The following is an 18,170-nucleotide window of genomic DNA, read 5'->3' on the forward strand; positions in this document are numbered from 1 at the left end:
TTCTAGTATGCACTGTATACTCTCTGCGGAAGAATAGGAGTTTTTCCCCGGAGTGAGCGCTGAAGAAACACATGACGACGTGAAAAAACACTTGTTTGATCCAGCTGAGGTATAAACACTGAGAAATATTTGAGGGTCAAAGAAGCACTAGGAACGTTACAGTTGGAATTTGCTAGTCAATCGAGTTTCCAATTTCGCAACCTTTATTATAGTACTAATCTTATAAGCCATGGATCGCAAAAAAACACTTATAAACTCAAGTGTTTCTAATAATAACAGTACCATCAAGGGCCTACAGTTATTCATTGCAGATCTTCGTTCTGCACAACAAGCACAAGAGCAGGAAAAGAGAATACAATCTGAAATTGTCAAAATTAAACAGCATTTCGATGCTGCAAAGAAAAAACAAGGCAATCACGACAGATTAGGTGGCTATCAAAGAAAGAAGTACGTTGCCAAGCTAGCCTATATATATATTACTTCTAATACGACAAAACTAAATGAAATTTTATTCGGGTTGGAGCAAACGGTAGAGCTGTTGAAGTCCAGCATATTTTCTGAAAAATTCATTGGATATATGACCCTTGAGTTGCTTTATGAACGTAGTGAAGTTGTTGCCAAAGTTAACGATGAGGTGAATTATCAACTGATGAAAGATCTCTCTTCTTCCGATGATAATTTCGTAATGTTGGCGCTGAATTTTGTTGGTGTAGTAGGAGAACTTACGAACCGTCTAGCGTACAACGATGATATCACAACAGGAGTATTCAAGATATTAAGATCACCGACCTCCTCCATTTATCTCAAGAAAAAATCAGCATTGTCATTTCTAGCACTATTGAAAAGTAATCATTCTATACTGACCGAAGATTTACAACGTAAGCAACTATGGATACAAAGGATATTAAGCTTATTGGATGATACGGAAAACTATAGGTTAACTTTAGCTACGATTCCGTTAATAGAATTCATTGCAAAATACATTGATCCCAGTTACTGTACGAGACTATTACCACAGCTAACAGAAATTTTGTACAATTGTGTTGTTGTTGGTACTTCAAGATCTAGTGACAATCAGTTTCCGTTAGAATATACGTTCGCGAATATGCCAAATCCTTGGCTTATCACAAAAGTTGTCTCTTTGTTGAGCATATTGATTGCCTCACCAACTGAGAGGGATTCTGGCTCATTACTACAAACCAACAACATAGATAATGAATTACTAAATAAACTTCGAAAGTGTGTTTCCGTTGCCATCGAATTAGGAACCAGACAAGCTCAAGATCCCATGGAACGTATCGTCCAAAACACAGTATTGTTTTCATTGATCAATTTCGCCTCTAAGCTAGATCCGTCGGATGAAGCTATCAGCAATTCTGTGACAGCCTTATGTTCCCTGCTAACATCTAAGGAAATTAATATTCGGTATTTAACGCTAGATTCATTGGTCAAATTATGCTCATCAAGCGGGAAACCTGCAATTGATGCCGTTCGTTACAAGAATTTGGATATGATTTTTCATCTTTTGAACACAGAAAGAGATTCATCTATTGTTAGGAAGGTTGTTGACTTGTTATATACCTTTACTGATGTTGAAAACGTTAAGATTATTGTGGACGGTTTACTGCAGTATATTTTATCTCCGAAAAATCTTGCTGAACCGCAAATAAAATCTGATATTGCAGTTAAAATAGCTATTTTGACCGAGAAATATGCCACGGATATCAATTGGTTTGTAATTATTTCGTTGCAGTTGCTATCATTAACTTCAAATACAACTATTAACGATGATGAGATCTGGCAACGACTATGTCAAATTGTAGTGAACAATCCATCTTTACATAGAATAACATGTGAACGGTTGGTGGACTATTTATGTAAAAAGCAAGCATCTGAAGCTATTATTAAAGCTGCGGCTTTTCTACTAGGGGAGTACTCAAGTCTCATAACAGACAGGATTTCAAGCGCAAATTTATTTACTTTGTTTGCCGAGAAATATTTTAGTGCACCAAATGTGGCTAAGGCGATGATATTGACTACGATGATCAAGTTGTACAAGACCTCACCTGAGATCGGCTCCAACGTCATCAAATTTTTCCAATTGGAATTGAACTCTCTTGATATTGAGTTGCAAACAAGATCCTTCGAATATCTCAACATTATTCAACTGGCTAAGGTGAACGGAAATACAGATATTTTGCAAATTTTATTTGAACCAATGCCGCCTTTTAACAGCAAATCTAATCCATTATTGAAGAGATTAGGGTCACTGCCGGCATCAGCGGGTAGCACAACTTTAATAAATACACCATCCGAAGCATCCTCCTCCACGCCTGACTTACTATCAAAAAGAGCAAACTCTTCCAGGTCGATCATGGTTCCCATGCCCCCACCATCTCGTAGGAACACCATTGATGATGTAAATTCCAAAATTAGTTCATCTGAAGACTTTTCAGGAAAGGACTCTTATTATTCAAGGCAGATCCTCGCTCCAAATTGGAGGGAAGGTTTCACAAGAATGATTTCGCATAAGCAGGGTGTGCTTTTCACATCATCTTTGATGAAAGTTTTCTATCGGATAACCACTCCTGATGCACAACAGCCATACGTGTTTCATATATCTCTTGCCTTCATTAACCTGACTGAGTGGGAAATCACGGGATTATCCACACAGATTATCCCTTCAAAAACGCAAGGTAATCCTGAGTATTTAATTATGAATATTAATACACCTTCTACTGCTACTATTGGGCCCCATAAAAGGGCAGAGCAAAGCTATGAAGTTTCAATAAGAAAACCTTTCGACGTTGAAGATAGTCCAATTTTGGCAATTCATTTCAAATGTGGCGGTAGTACAAACACTATCAATTTGAAAACTGCCATAGGCATGACTACAACACTAATTAGCAGCGATGTCAATCCTAGCATGCATTTGAATTTGGCACAGTTCATCAGCCGTTGGAAGACTTTGAGCGATGCTTTGGGAAAAGAGGGAGAATACCAAAAATCTGGCATAAAGCTCAACAAGGATTTTAGAAAAGTTGAAACAATCAGTTTAGAAGACGGACTTCTACTATTGACGCAAACAGTGAAGAGGTTGGGCTTTGATATAGTCGATCAGACCAGTGTTCGTAGTACATTGTTTGTCTCGGGTATTATTCATACGAAAAGTGAGGGAAACTTCGGTTGTTTAATGAAGATACAATACCAGGTAAATGGAACAGTTAATGTTACCTGTAAAACAACGACGGCCGGTCCCCTGGCGAAGTACATTGTCGAATGTATAAAGAATGTGCTTACGAAGTAAAATTTTCTCAAATTCACTATAATGAAAATCATCCGCATTGTACATATATAAACACACACACACATATATATATATATTTGAGATTCTATTTATTTTCATTTTGTGTTGTAATGCTATAAAAAAAAAGATCTTCGTATAAAATCTCAGTTCATTCAACCTACTAAATGATTCTAGCTTCATTTTTTGGAGGTCTAGCACCAAAAATGTCGGTACCAATTCTGACTTCCGCTGTTCCTTGCCTTATAGCCTCCCTGAAATCAGCACTCATCCCCATAGACAATTTCAATGATGTACCAAATTTAGCATCAATCTTCTTCTTCCACTCAACCAGCGTAGCAAAGTCTCTGTTTTCTTTGCTATCTTCATGAGAGACGTTCCATGAACCAATAGTCATTAACCCATTCAACTTAATATACTTGCATTCTTCGGATAAGAAGAAGTCGATGACTTCAAATATTTCTGCTTCATTATTCAAGCCCGATTTTTGATCCTCATGGGAGGTATTAATTTGAACATTACACAATATTGGGTTGCAATCTGGTTGAAATTTAGCCCTCGATTCGTTTAATTTTTTGGCTTTCTTCAAGGAGTCGATTGTTTCAACAGAGTATAAATTTGGCACTTTAGCCAAATCTTTACATTTATTCGTTTGCAAACCGCCAATAAAGTGCCACTTGATATCGTCTGGTAGTAATTTTGCCTTTTCGATCAACTCTTGAACATAGTTTTCCCCGAACTCCCTCACACCATGGTCGTAAAGAATTTGTATATCGCTAGCTGGTTTCAATTTCGAAACAACCAATAATAAAATTTTGGAGGCATTTTCATTAACATGAACATTTTTTGCCTCTGCATTCACAACTTCCCTTACAGATTCGTATTGGGCAATTAATTGTGTCTTTCTATCTTCATCATAAGTAATACCAGTGGACATATTGCAATGTGATGCTGGAATCTTAGTCAAAAAGGAAAGAGTGATGCCTATCAGTTTTTTTTTTTATTATGCATTTAAGAGTAGTCTCTACTTATGAACATTTTCTCTGGCCTCTGATCACGTTACTTTATTACCCGGATACTGATCATGTTATGGTCTTTAATCAATAAGTAAGTTATAGAGCCAGTTTCAAGGTCGATAGTTCAGGTGTATAACAATACTTTTTGGTGCTACCTTGAGCTATTCCATTAGTTAAGTTTGAATTAAATATATCAACTAGCAATCAAGTCAACTCTAGCGCGCTTCCACACGTTGTGTAGATAAACTGGCTCTTCACCTTCAACAAGCGTCAATTTCCCGTCTTCAAGATCAGGGCATTGGACAGTAATTTGTGCATAGGATCCCCTGTTACCTGTTGCTCTAATAAATCTTCCGGGATTTATAACAACTACGTTTTGGACAACTCTTGCAAAGTGTTGTAATTCACTGGGTATAATCATTATGTCAGGCGAGAACCCACCAACAAACTCTGTTAGTCCCAGATAACTCACGTCTAAATCTGCACCAGATATATGTTCATAAACTTTTTCTTCTTTGCTTTCCATATCATTGGTTTCCTTCTTCGTAGATACGTCTTTTGGTTTTATTCTTGTACGAATACTACCTGGAAATATGGGGTAATACCTGCGCTGTTGTAAAATATGCTCAGAAACACGATCTAATCTATATCTTGATGAGGTAGTACCGCCTTTTATGACTTCCTTTAGATCTTTGAATGTATCAACGTTTGAGCAACCGAAGTATATCTCATTTATTTGAAAAGATGAAGGATTAGCCATGCATTTGAAGTTCCTTTTAGGCAGCTGTAAAGCCTTTCTAATTAAAGAAGCTTGTGGATATGCGGCGTGATTAGAAATTGCATCTTTTGTGGAGGGTATCAATACGGTTTGGATATGTGGTGATATGGTTTTTAGAATAGGAGTAAATAACTTCAAAAAAAGCTCGTCCAATGTTTTGGGCTGTGTCTTGAACTGGGGAAAATTTGGCAATTTACCACTCGCTATCAGAGGATGGGTGATATCTATAAATGGGCCAAACATTATCAAGACGTGAGGTTTTACCTCATTATTTATACTATCGATAAATTCTTGCAACAATTCGAGGGAGAAGTTATCATTTGCAAAGTATGGGCCACAGGTCACGATAACCTTCAAAGAAGAACCTTCCAAATTTGCTTGAAACTCCTGCAGTTCCTGCGATGTGGACACTGGGGAGTTTGGATAAGGTAGCGGCAAAATAGAGTTAACGGTGAAGTAATCCCCATTAGCATTTTTACCTTTGAATGCCACAATTTGGCCTAAGAAAAACGAAAGCTCGTTGACCTGCGATAGATCTAACCTTACCCTTCTTCCAACGCCGCCCATTCTTGAGGTCTCTAGGGAAAGCGATTCTGGATTCAAAAACTTGTCGTAGGTCGGCGAATCTGGAACTATCCTTCCAACAGCATAAATTTCGGACTGAGATTGAATAGTTGGATCAGCGAAGTCGTTTGGAGATAACTTATAGTGATTTTGAATAATCTTAGTAAACGATTCAATTTGATCATCGAGGACATCAGACGCTTCCTGTAAGTTTTGCCTCATTGTTCTGAATTTATACTTTTTAGCATCATAAAATGGTTCTACTTTGACCTGGTTATATGATGGTTCTTCAGTCGAAAGAAGGCCTACATTTGGATTACCAGATGATATTTCAATATTTTCAGGGTTCAAAGAATCCAAAATTTCACCAGCAGGAACATTTTGCCTCGATGTGGTAGGAGTGTTTGTTGTTGGAGTTTGGAATGTCGACGAGCCGGGAGTCTTGGCATCCGAGCTTTTAGCGTGGGACAATGGAGCACTGTCACCCACAGCATCTTCTGCCATGCCTGGAGTAAACTCCAATTTTAAAGAACTATTTCCTTTTTCATTTGTTTCTGCCTCAGAGCCTACATTATATGTTTGCTTGGAATCACTGAGTGAAAAGGGACCATGTAACTTTCTTTTTTTTAAAGTCGGAGTCTTTGGAATACTAAGGCCAAACAAGGGACTTGAATTCAAACTTTTTTTAATCACTGGTTTTTTTGTGGATGTGTTTACCTTAGAGGACGATGAAATTTGGTTAGCACGCTTTTCCATTTGTAATTGTAAAAATTGTTTAAACTCATCTATGTTCTTGGAAGTCAGATCTGTGTGAGTTTGACGCCTTTGATTGGAGAACTGCTCCCATTTAATGTATAGATCCTCGACGGACAATGCATGCAGTTTAGTTAAATTCTCTAATGCAGTGATGATTTCCGGCTTGTCTGCATCAGGCCCAAAATGAGTGATGACATCGATAGATCCGCTCATTTTTTTTTTTTTCAGTCACTTGCTCCTGCCTAAATTTACCTTCAAGCTTTGTTGAACCAATTGACAATCAATTATCTTGATATTTTTATATGCAAATATATTATGTATATGAAACAAAATGTTATATGTGTCTACAAAGAGCTCATATTATTACAGTTTTAGAAAAGAGAAAGAACTAAGAAACTCTGGTGAGACGCGTCACGGTAAAAAAAAATTACGCGTCTACCACGCTATTCTCTATTCGTTTGAGGCGATGAACATGATCATTTTAAAGACATTCTTAGGCAAACAATCGAATAATCGTTCGGTTTCTTGCTCAGTATAATCTGGAGTAGTTTGGAGGACTCTCAAACAACGAGCTAATACCACGGCACTGGTGAAGTTCCACGAAGTATTATCAGTCCCCATAATGAAATAGCTCATTGTTTGGATAATCTCTGATATATTAGATTTCTTGAATTGTTGGCAAATGGTAGGAGATTGCAGCATCTTCCATAAGGTCTCAATTAAAAATGTTTCTTTCACACCAGCGGTGTCAGGCTGAATTTCAGTAACCAACATGCTTAGAATTCTTGTTGCCGAATGTTTTTTGAAAAAGTGCGATAACATTAGACTGTCCCTGAACTCTTGCGCTAATTTATAGATTTCGTTTCCATAATCAGAAAATTTATTAAGCATTAAAAGGATCTGTTCCCATACTTCTTCGAAACACATTCTCACCGAAACGCCATCATCGTCGGCATTCTCGCTTAGTGTATTTAGAAACTTTTTCCAAACCAAAAGACAATGAACGAGAATTATGGACTTACTGGATATTTTTGATGGAATTGAAGGCGTGTCATCAGTAGATTTCAAAAGCATAATAGCAACATCCAGTAGTTCATCAAAACCATTTTCATTCGTCAACCAATCGGTCATTTTTTGATTTTGAAAACAAGTAATCAAGGGTTCGATCAGGTAATTTATATGTTTCATAGTGAACGATCCACTTTTTATCCTGTTTATTGCCTTTGACATGTGATTGAAATAGACATCAAAATCCATCAAAGTGTTGCCATTAGAATCAACCATTAAAAGATGACTAATTTCATATACAGTCAAGGAATCCCTTGGGAAATTATCCATGATAAGCAAATGCATCTTCTCTGATTTTTTGTTATTAACTAGTTTCATCTTTTTGGAGTTTATGTCTTGTTCAGTTAGTGCTACGTCTCTTTCTCTCTTTACTGTGATCCTTTGCTTTTGACCCATATTCTCGTCCCCGTTTATTTTGATTGGTGACATTGTTTCCAAATCAGGCTTTTCATTCTCATTCCCATTTCCAATAAGTTTTTCTGGCTCATTTATTATCTTTGGAGGATCTGTACTGAATTTTACTGTTGGTTCATTATCGTCCTTCAATTTCCTTTCGGTATTTTCACCACTGTTTTGAAAAATTTCACTTAAATTCAAATCAGATTTTTGAGAATTTTCCATATCTATATCATCTTCCTCCTTTGCTGGGTTTGGCTGGTCCAGTTGATAAACACTTACTATTTTCGTCATTTCTGAAAGCTTTTTATCTTTGTCATTATCATCATGAATAACTACGCTGTCTGTGCTTGATGTTCTTTTTCCAACGTTATTCTTCAACTCTAGTGTTTTATCAGTTTCCAAGTTTTTGAAGGGATTAATCATTGTCATTTCCATGCATTTCTTAACATCATTTTCGTCTACAGCATCGTCGGATTCCTCATCCCCTTCAGATTTTTTATTGTCGATGGGAGTGAAGCTTACAGAACTTTCTCTAGAAATGATGTCTTCTACCTTAAAGTTGGCATCCTTCTTTTCAAGTTCATGACAGATTTTCATCTTGGTAGATACAATGTCAAAATCAGCTAGCAATTTATTAAAACGATTATTATCGAATTTATAAATTTCAAAAATTAGATTGAAATAACATGTGTAGTCAAACTCTTTACCGTAGATTTGAAAGAGTATCATTGATATTTTAGGCATGAGATCGTTCGTTCCTGACCTCAGAGTGTTATCATGTTTTATGTTCAAGTTACGGAAAATCTCTAAAAGTAACTTGAAATTATAATTGAAAAAAGTGGTTTTGTATTTCATATAGTATAGTTTGAAATCATTCGGACAATTATTGGCATTCAAGAAATTGAATAAATCCGCGATAGTTATAATCAAGTTAGTAAGCTCGTAGGGCTTTTCAGGATTCATTCTATTCTTTAAGATTTCCGCGTAATCAAAACTATTAATAGAATATAGCTCAATGAGGTAATTTAAGGGAACTCCATTTGTAAACTTCTCTATACTCAAAAATGGCTTGAAATCATTTGGTGACTTTATCATAATTTGGCGTAGCTTTTTCATAATCATGGGAAATTCAAATTTTGGGGCTGATGATGACTGTTGCGATGTCAACAGTAACTCCTTTTGTAAATACTGTAAAGCATCTTTGATCTGAGCTGGAAACGAAGCATCATTGAATTTTTTGTAAAGGGTTTCATATTCACCAAGTTTATTACTGCCTTTTAATGAGATTGGAGAAGATGACATCGAAACATCATTTTTATCCATATATTTCTTTATCAACGGGTTAGAGTAACTATTTGATAACTCATCAGTCAAGTCGATTTGGTTTGACGGAAAGTCATCAAAATTTGTGTAATTTTCAGATACTTTTGTGGCGGCAGTAGAAGAAGGAGGGGCACTAACTTTTCTTTTAGTAACATTATTATTATCTTTGGTGTTGCTGTTTGAAACAGAGTTCATACTGTCATGATGCCTTGCCCTTTTTTCATTTTCTTTACTTGAATATTCACTAGTAGACCTTAAGTTTGTTTTCAGCTTATTTGATAGTTTACTGGCTATGACACTTCCACCAGCTGTGACTGCAGGAGCGTTGAGTAGGGAGGTGGAGGAAGATTGAGTCGGTTGGGCATAACTTGGATAGTTCCTTTTCTGCTCCAGTAAACTGGTTTTTCTTGAAGAATTATTCGAAGAGTGAGAGTACAATCGAGACGTTGCAGAGGAGGCGGAGGCAGTAGAGGACACCCTGGAAACTTGATAGTTTATATTCAAATGAGCAGGGATTGCCAATTCTGTTGCTTTTTTCAACTGTGGAGAAAAGGAAGAACTCAATAATCTTTTGGCATTTGTAGGATAACATTTGTAGAAATACCAAAAAGTTAACCTCATTGCCTCTCTAACGGTTGTCTGTGAATCTGAAATGCCCTTTTTTAGCCATTCTTCGATGTATATGATGTTATTCTCCAACTTTGAGGTTGGCGAAGTTGTATTTGAATTGTTGAGCGAAAGATTGGAGTCGTTGAACTTAATCAGGAAGCTACGCAGCAGTATTGCAGAGCAAAATCTCGGTGTTACGGTTTTCTCATTTATTAATAAAAAAGATAATTGGAATAGTTTATTATGGAAATGATTTATATCAATGATCAAAGTAATTAAACAATGAAATGCAGTTTGTGAAGAGATTTTCTTGGTAGATGATAACAAGTTCTTGAAAATGACAAATATTTGGTCCAATATTGATAGGGGCAACTGATCGTTTAGGATATGGATTAGCCTCTTGAGGAAAAGTAATGCAGTTAATGATAACGTTGTCCTCAACGACGAGGTAGCTCTTGAAATCAACTCAATCAACTGCACCTCCTTTATTACAGTGACAAATTCCTCTGGATTATCTTTGGGAATGTTGCCGGATATAATGTTGTCTAATTCAATTATATTTGATTGCCTTAGCTTCCAATTTTGTTCTGTTTCCTTTACACTTTGGAACGGTGCCAACAAATTCTCCAAGTCTTGTTGTAATTGGTTCAAAGACTCATAGTTTTTTTTCATCGCTGGGTCTTTACTGCTCAAGTTGTTTGATAACTGCGGCAATTTCGCTTCGGCTAATAGTAATTGAAACTCGTACTCTTCGTCAAACAAGGTCGATTTATCTTCTTGTGAACCATGCTGGTCCTGTGACTTTGCTAAACTTATGAATTTTTGCTTGAATTTCTCAACTTCTAAATCGTTAATAAATCCATCTATCAGATCCTGTGAATTTTCGTCATCCATTTTCAAATACTTGTACATTATATCGAAAATAAGCTCTATTATTACATTATTGTTATCATCGTTTGCGTGTTCATTTAGGTTGTTATTTAAAAGGTTGGTGAAAGACAGCATGAAAAACCTCAGTAGTTGCAAATGATTTGAATTATTTTTCTCGTTGATCTGGATCAACTCATCGATGGTCAATAATGTAGATTTTATCCTATTCAGGTAATCTCCGTTTTGGTTTTCACTTGGTCTTCGCAAGAAATTTGCTAGAATAGCTTGGATCTTCGATGGATTAACCAAATAAATGGCTTCAATGGCTTTAATGGAAGCCAGCCAAAATTTCTTCTCATTAGGCAACTCGAAAATTAAGTGGTTTAGTAATTGCTCAACTAGAGTGTCATTGAATTGTACTGGAGACTGCATGGCCACACGTTTGATAAGGTAACAAAGCGAGGAATGTGATAGGAAGATTAACCGCGGGTACGAACGGTAAGCGTAATGGCCGGAGATGAACAGTAACGCAGCGAAATAAGCTTGGATCGACGATTCGTTAACTAGTTCCTTTTTTACATGTCCTTTGAACCGTGTAAGCAGTGCCATTTTTTCCTCGATGGGTACAGACTCGTCCTTGAATACGGTATACAAAGGGAAGGAATCGTCTGGATGTGTATTAGTGTTGCTGTTATTATTGGTCTCATTGTTGAAGGACGACATTATTTCTGAAGAATACAAGGTCTCTCCAAAAACCCTAATAATTACCGCTAAATATGCCTGTCAATCGGATGAAGGGAAGTTTCAACCTCAAATGTAAATAAATAGATGTTTAGCGTTTTAGAATAAATAAGTAAATAATTTGATTTTCTATAAAGATGTTAATGCGCCAATACGCGCCGACGGGGTAACGCATTAAAATAACATGGTATTTTCGTTTCATTACAAAAAAAGCACTATATGTACTAATAATTATGCTACACTTGTGTTTATATTGCCAGCGTCGATGTTGATGACAACGCAGAGTTCATACGGTTTTGGTTTTGGGCTTCACTTGTCTCAGTAGGTTGAGGGTTTGTATGAAGTTTCAGAGGCTCCGTTAGTAAATGACCCATTCTTTCTATCTTGGTCCTGAGATAACCTTCTATCTCCTTGGAGTCTATGCCTTCACTGGAGTTTGTCCAGTGTATGGGTACCATAGGCACTCGTTCAACGCACTTAAGGTAAGGCGCATGATCTACCTGTTTTATCTTTTCCGGGTTATTTGTCAGCAGCCTGACATTACCGATGCCAAGATCCAGCAAAATAGCCTTACCCAGCGAGAAGTCCCTAGCATCCACGGGATGTTTCAGCATTAAGTTGGCCTGCACTGTGTCAGCACCTAAGTCTTGCAGGTTGTAGGCCTTGAGTTTCTCACCTAACCCGATGCCACGACCCTCTTGTCTTAGATACACGATAACACCATGGCCGTTTCCACCTTTGATGTTGCTTGTGGGTTCGTGGTCGCAAGCGATAAGCCTACCGGCCCTATCGAATTGTTCACCACAATCACAACGGGCGCTCCATGCGTTTTCACCGGTGTAACATTCAGAATGGATCCGTACCAGCGTGTCGTTATGGGCGTCCCATGTAGTGGCTTTGGAAGCTAATAACTCACCTGTACTATCATCAAACTCCAGAGCTAATCCGAGTCTATCGTCTTCGTCTGCCACAGTTCTGCCGGGATACAGTTTGCCAATATAAGCGCCCCTGATCATTCTATCTTGTTGCGTCTCGCACTGTCTTCTACGGAATAGCGAGCGCGACCGTATGTCTTCACCAAACACAATGGCTAGATGTTCCTTGTTGTCCCTGTTGTTACTGTAAAGATGTAAAAAGATATCCGGACCCTGTGTGGTTGGGATACGAGCTCTTGCGACACATTGTACTAGAGGCAAGCCGCCATCGCCGTTCCTGCCATCACCCGTACCACTAACCTCGTATTTGCTGCTATCCTGTTTACTGTTGTCGTAGTTATCTATGGTCATCCTGTAGGTTTGTTGTAGTTTTATGTACGCCACTTTTTGTAATGACTCAATTATTGTCCACGCCAGCACAGCAACTTCTTTATATATACTATAGCGGCGCTGGCGCTCACCCCACAAGAGCGTCCGACTAATTTCTGACAAATCGTAAAAAGAAAAAGAAAAACTCAAAGGAAAAAGAAAAAGTCTCACCCTACACAACTTGTTTTCAAAAACGGTATAGACCCTACTATTTCTGTTTTAGCCCTATGCTAAGTCTAGACATTACCCTATCCCTTTTAACGAAAGCCCTTTTGTTTTTTTTCTGTGTGTCCGGCCGCTCAGCCAAACAACAAACAAGACTATAATCTGGAGCATAAGTACCCGAGCATATATAACTACTTGGCATACGAAGTAAAAGCATATTGCTCCCCACTCCTATCGCGCGTCCCCTGTACAACAAAGCATCAACTTATCGGGTAACTTAGAGACAGCATTAGTATATATACCAGCCATGTCACAGTTCTTCGAAGCTGCTACTCCCGTTGCAATTCCCACAAACAATACCAACGGCGGCTCCAGTGATGCCGGCAGCGCCGCCACTGGCGGCGCCCCCGTTGTTGGCACCACCGCTCAACCCACCATCAATCACAGGCTTTTGCTGTCATTGAAAGAGGCTGCCAAGATCATTGGCACTAAGGGCTCCACCATCTCACGCATAAGAGCTGCAAACGCCGTCAAGATCGGTATTTCTGAAAAGGTGCCCGGTTGCTCTGACAGGATCCTGTCCTGTGCTGGGAACGTAATCAATGTGGCCAATGCCATTGGTGATATTGTTGACGTGCTTAACAAACGGAATCCCGAAAATGAGGACGCAGCTGAGGGCGAAGCGGAAGAGCACTACTACTTCCACTTTTTGAACCATATTTTACCAGCTCCCTCAAAGGACGAGATCAGAGATCTGCAGCAACTGGAGGACATCGGTTATGTGAGGCTCATTGTGGCCAATTCCCATATCTCATCGATTATCGGGAAAGCAGGCGCCACCATCAAGTCCCTGATCAATAAGCACGGCGTTAAGATCGTGGCTTCCAAGGACTTCTTACCTGCTAGCGACGAGAGAATTATCGAGATCCAGGGTTTCCCAGGATCCATCACCAATGTACTTATCGAAATTAGCGAGATCATCTTGAGTGACGTTGACGTCAGATTCAGCACAGAAAGATCTTATTTCCCTCATCTGAAAAAGTCCTCCGGTGAGCCAACTTCCCCTTCTACCTCATCTAACACTAGGATCGAATTGAAGATTCCAGAACTGTATGTAGGCGCCATTATTGGCCGTGGAATGAACAGAATTAAGAATTTGAAAACTTTCACAAAAACCAATATTGTCGTGGAAAGGAAGGATGACGATGATAAAGACGAAAATTTTAGAAAATTCATAATCACAAGTAAATTTCCTAAGAATGTCAAACTTGCTGAGTCCATGCTTTTGAAGAACCTGAATACTGAAATTGAGAAACGTGAAAACTACAAGAGAAAATTGGAAGCTGCCGAAGGAGATGCCACTGTTGTTACTGAACGCTCTGATTCTGCTTCTTTCTTGGAAGAGAAGGAAGAACCTCAAGAGAATCATGATAACAAAGAGGAGCAGTCGTAGTATATACGTGTGCGTGCGCACGTCCCACACAGACAAAACAAACTATCATCTTAACGAATAATGTTGCATCATTACTAGTTTAAACTGTATTTTTATTAAAGGGAAAAAAATGATTCAATATGTATATATTTATTCATGTATATGTATTTTGAATTAAAAAAAAACGTTTTATAAATACTCAATAAAGCCGTTGTATTTTCTTTATTACTATCGAAATTCTTGCTTTAAACATTTCGCGCATCGCCGGCTAGAGGCACAGAGAGGGAAGGGGAAAATAACATGAAAAAATCGTAAGTTTCTAGGCAATGGTATAAACAAATAAACAATAAACATGCAATTACAGCTCTAGAACACATATTATCTTCATGGATGAATGATAAACTCCAAGAAGAGCATAACGAAAAAGACACCACTTCACAAATTAATGGTTTCACGCCGCCGCATATGAGTATAGACTTTCATTCAAATAACAATAGCAATATCATCGAGACTATTGGCGTTTCCAAAAGATTAGGAAATTCTGTATTAAGTGAACTGGATTCTAGAGCTAGCTCAAAATTTGAATTTTTAAAAGATCAATCCGAACAACAATACAACGGCGACAAGAACAATGAACCAAAATCGGGCTCGTATAATATTAATGAGTTCTTCCAAGCAAAGCACGACTCTCAATTTGGCCAGATGGAGTCGCTAGACACACATTATACCCTTTTACATACGCCCAAGAGAAAGTCACAACATGCAATCCCACAGGATCGATCGGATTCGATGAAAAGGTCGAGACCGTCCCGCTCAATTCCATACACTACACCAGTGGTAAACGATATCACAAGAAGAATACGAAGATTGAAATTACGGAACTCATTGGTTAATGGTAATGACATAGTGGCTAGAGCGAGATCTATGCAAGCAAATTCTAACATTAATTCAATAAAGAACACACCATTGTCAAAGCCCAAGCCATTTATGCACAAACCAAACTTTCTAATGCCCACTACGAATTCTTTGAACAAGATCAATTCCGCTCACCGTAATACATCCTCCTCTTCGACAGCTTCATCGATACCAAGATCTAAAGTACACAGATCGATATCAATAAGAGATTTACACGCCAAAACCAAACCGGTAGAACGCACGCCAGTTGCGCAAGGAACAAATTCGCAATTGAAGAATTCAGTTTCCGTTTTTGATAGACTTTACAAGCAAACAACGTTCTCTAGGTCGACGTCTATGAACAACTTATCGTCAGGAACCTCTGCAAAATCCAAGGAACACACAAATGTAAAGACTCGGTTGGTTAAAAGTAAGACAAGTGGTTCATTGTCCAGTAACCTTAAGCAAAGTACTGCCACCGGCACAAAGAGTGATAGACCTATTTGGCGGTGATTAAGTAATAAAAAAATTGCATTTTATAAGAAACATCATGTGATGACATTTAAAAAGTGGGAAAGAATACTACTAATATAAAACTATTTACTGGATATTTAGAATTTTTTTTTTTTCTTCTTTATACGTAAAAGTTGTTCAAAAAATTTCATCGTTTTCTTTTTTTATGAATCTTTGATTCTTGTTGAAAAGAATTTCTAAAAAAATAGGAGGATAATAATATTATCAAAACAAATCGTGTCACTCATTAAACACCAAAAATCCAAAGAAGAAAAAAAGGAAAATGTGAGAAAGAATTTAGATTAAGAATCAAGCCAGATTAGACTTATTTGAACTTCTTACCAAACAAGATCATTTGCAGTTGGTCGTACATTGAGATAACACCAGCACCTGCGACACCTCTTAAGATGTTAGCACCACAACCCTTGAATAGAGAACCAACACCTTCAGCAGCAACAATCTTCCTCAAACAGTCAAAGGCACCGTCGTACTTAACAGCTTGACCGGAGGTCATCATCATTCTTCTTCTAACGGTATCCAATGGGTAAGAACATGTAGAAGCACCAGTAGTAACAACCCAACCCAACAAGAATGAAGCCAAGAATGAACCTTCCAAAGAACCAGTCAACAATAGAGGCTTCAAAGAATCGTACATACCGAAGTATAGACCTCTGTAGACAACAATACCAACGACAGAAGGTAAGAAACCTCTGTAAAGACCAGCAACACCATCAGATTTTAAGGTCTTCTTGTAGACATCGATCAAACCGTTGAATTGACGAGCACCACCCTTTTTAGAGGACTTGGAGTCAGCAGCCAATCTAGTTCTTGCATAATCCAAAGAGTAAACAAATAGTAATGACAAGGCACCAGCAGCACCACCAGATGCCAAGTTACCGGCAAACCATTTGGCGTAACCTTCTTCCTTCTTGAAACCAAACATGGCCTTGATCTTGTCCTTGAAGGCGAAATTCAAAGCTTGAGTGGGGAAATAACGGATAACGTTAGCAGTGTTACCTCTCCAGAATGAGATAACACCTTCCTGTGTAGCGGTTCTCTTGAAACAGTCTAAGATACCTGCGTATTTTCTGTCCAAAGTACCTTGTTTTAACATTTCATCTTGGTTTTGGATCAAAAGTTTAACTCTTTCGATGGGAGATGCAGCAGTTTTGGCGACAGCGGCACTGACACCACCCATTAAGAAATCAATCAAAAAGTTAGATTCCTTCTTTGGAGCTGGGGCTGGAGGTAATGGGGTTTTGACTTGGGCGTTGGAAGACATGGCTATTTGCTTATATGTATGTTAATGTATGATTCTGAAGTATAAAAGAGCACACAAAAAAGAACAACGACAAATATAAATAATATAGAGGGGCTCCTTTGACTTGTAGATGTATTGCAATGTTCCGTATAACTAACAGTGAATATATACTTTTTTGAGTGGGTTGTCGTGAAAAATTAATATTAAAAACTCAAATGGTATTTATATTGTGCGACGACGTGGGCCCGATCGACGGAGACATGTCCCCGATAATCGCACCTCACCCTCTGAGAGTGGGGCCTTCTCATTGGCCCGCGCTCTACACCAATCAGCATAGCGCATTTACCGCCTTTCGCTTGTTCTCCATTGGAAACAGTGCTCGTGCATCGTGATGTTATTTGTTACGTATGGAAAAATCGTGTCTATACTTCTGTATAATATATGTATGGTTATAGTGAACACATATATATAAATACATATATAAGAGGAAGAAAAGGAAATTATTTCGTTATCAGTTGGGCTGCTTTTGTCGTAAGTTTTGTTGTTCTTGAATGACTTTATTAAGCTGTTCGTCATTCTTAAAATCTTGTCGCCAATTGCATATGGGGCAGTGCAACTGTTTTCCCCAGAAGACCGGAACCAACGGTATAAACCAAATAGTGAAAAATTCCTTTCTTTTTATGGGGCCGACACTATAATTGTGACAATTCGGGCAATACAGGTTTTGATGTCCGGGAACGGTATCGTATGAAGAGTCGAAACTCTTCATACCACATACAATAGGTATGAATGACATGGTAATTTTTTCTTTTTGAGGTTGTGTATTAAGTTGCTTATCTGATTTCACTTTACACCAATCTTCCTTGCTGACATTTATTCCCAACTTGTTCTTCAGCCGCTTGTTTTATAACGTACATTATTGTAAAAACGGAGTAGAAAGGGAAAAAGGGAAAGGGATGGACGTGGCTAATGCGCATCTTCGTTTGTGTGTATATCCTTTGATCTTCACTACATAATTTGTTACCCGACAATGCTTTTTTTTTTTTCTCAATTTTCATCTCTTTTCTTTTTCCTCATTTCTTATGAAAATCAGTGTGACTAAAATGAGACTTCGTATTTTTTGTAGAGGCACCATACGCCGGCTCCGCCGTCACCACATTCTCCCCTGCCGGT

General features: G+C 38.1%; 9 protein-coding genes across 9 annotated transcripts; 3 read left to right on the forward strand and 6 right to left on the reverse strand.

Annotated features, from left to right (window-relative positions):
* Positions 1-229: 229 nt before the first annotated feature.
* APL3 (Apl3p) lies at positions 230-3,307 on the forward strand (the record flags this gene model as incomplete). Its single annotated transcript, NM_001178277.1, has 1 exon — positions 230-3,307. The coding sequence occupies one exon, from the start codon at positions 230-232 to the stop codon at positions 3,305-3,307; it is 3,078 nt and encodes a 1,025-aa protein (NP_009516.1).
* Positions 3,308-3,467: 160 nt separating this feature from the next.
* Positions 3,468-4,241, reverse strand: YBL036C (pyridoxal phosphate homeostasis protein; the record flags this gene model as incomplete). The annotated part of the gene is made up of 1 exon (NM_001178276.1): positions 3,468-4,241. One exon carries the CDS (start codon positions 4,239-4,241, stop codon positions 3,468-3,470), a length of 774 nt encoding a protein of 257 aa, NP_009517.1.
* A 272-nt stretch (positions 4,242-4,513) lies between these two features.
* Positions 4,514-6,631, reverse strand: POL12 (DNA-directed DNA polymerase alpha subunit POL12; the record flags this gene model as incomplete). The annotated part of the gene is made up of 1 exon (NM_001178275.1): positions 4,514-6,631. One exon carries the CDS (start codon positions 6,629-6,631, stop codon positions 4,514-4,516), a length of 2,118 nt encoding a protein of 705 aa, NP_009518.1.
* A 237-nt stretch (positions 6,632-6,868) lies between these two features.
* On the reverse strand, positions 6,869-11,410 carry STU1 (Stu1p; the record flags this gene model as incomplete). The annotated part of the gene is made up of 1 exon (NM_001178274.1): positions 6,869-11,410. The coding sequence occupies one exon, from the start codon at positions 11,408-11,410 to the stop codon at positions 6,869-6,871; it is 4,542 nt and encodes a 1,513-aa protein (NP_009519.1).
* Positions 11,411-11,676: 266 nt separating this feature from the next.
* On the reverse strand, positions 11,677-12,714 carry RIB1 (GTP cyclohydrolase II; the record flags this gene model as incomplete). Its single annotated transcript, NM_001178273.1, has 1 exon — positions 11,677-12,714. The coding sequence occupies one exon, from the start codon at positions 12,712-12,714 to the stop codon at positions 11,677-11,679; it is 1,038 nt and encodes a 345-aa protein (NP_009520.1).
* Positions 12,715-13,204: 490 nt separating this feature from the next.
* HEK2 (Hek2p) lies at positions 13,205-14,350 on the forward strand (the record flags this gene model as incomplete). Its single annotated transcript, NM_001178272.1, has 1 exon — positions 13,205-14,350. One exon carries the CDS (start codon positions 13,205-13,207, stop codon positions 14,348-14,350), a length of 1,146 nt encoding a protein of 381 aa, NP_009521.1.
* A 369-nt stretch (positions 14,351-14,719) lies between these two features.
* On the forward strand, positions 14,720-15,736 carry SHE1 (She1p; the record flags this gene model as incomplete). Its single annotated transcript, NM_001178271.1, has 1 exon — positions 14,720-15,736. The coding sequence occupies one exon, from the start codon at positions 14,720-14,722 to the stop codon at positions 15,734-15,736; it is 1,017 nt and encodes a 338-aa protein (NP_009522.1).
* Positions 15,737-16,061: 325 nt separating this feature from the next.
* PET9 (ADP/ATP carrier protein PET9) lies at positions 16,062-17,018 on the reverse strand (the record flags this gene model as incomplete). The annotated part of the gene is made up of 1 exon (NM_001178270.1): positions 16,062-17,018. The coding sequence occupies one exon, from the start codon at positions 17,016-17,018 to the stop codon at positions 16,062-16,064; it is 957 nt and encodes a 318-aa protein (NP_009523.1).
* Positions 17,019-17,508: 490 nt separating this feature from the next.
* On the reverse strand, positions 17,509-17,793 carry YBL029C-A (uncharacterized protein; the record flags this gene model as incomplete). Its single annotated transcript, NM_001184457.1, has 1 exon — positions 17,509-17,793. The coding sequence occupies one exon, from the start codon at positions 17,791-17,793 to the stop codon at positions 17,509-17,511; it is 285 nt and encodes a 94-aa protein (NP_076874.1).
* Between the last annotated feature and the right edge of the window lie 377 nt (positions 17,794-18,170).

This window comes from Saccharomyces cerevisiae, chromosome II (genome assembly GCF_000146045.2).
Source record: "Saccharomyces cerevisiae S288C chromosome II, complete sequence".
NCBI lineage: Eukaryota > Fungi > Ascomycota > Saccharomycetes > Saccharomycetales > Saccharomycetaceae > Saccharomyces > Saccharomyces cerevisiae.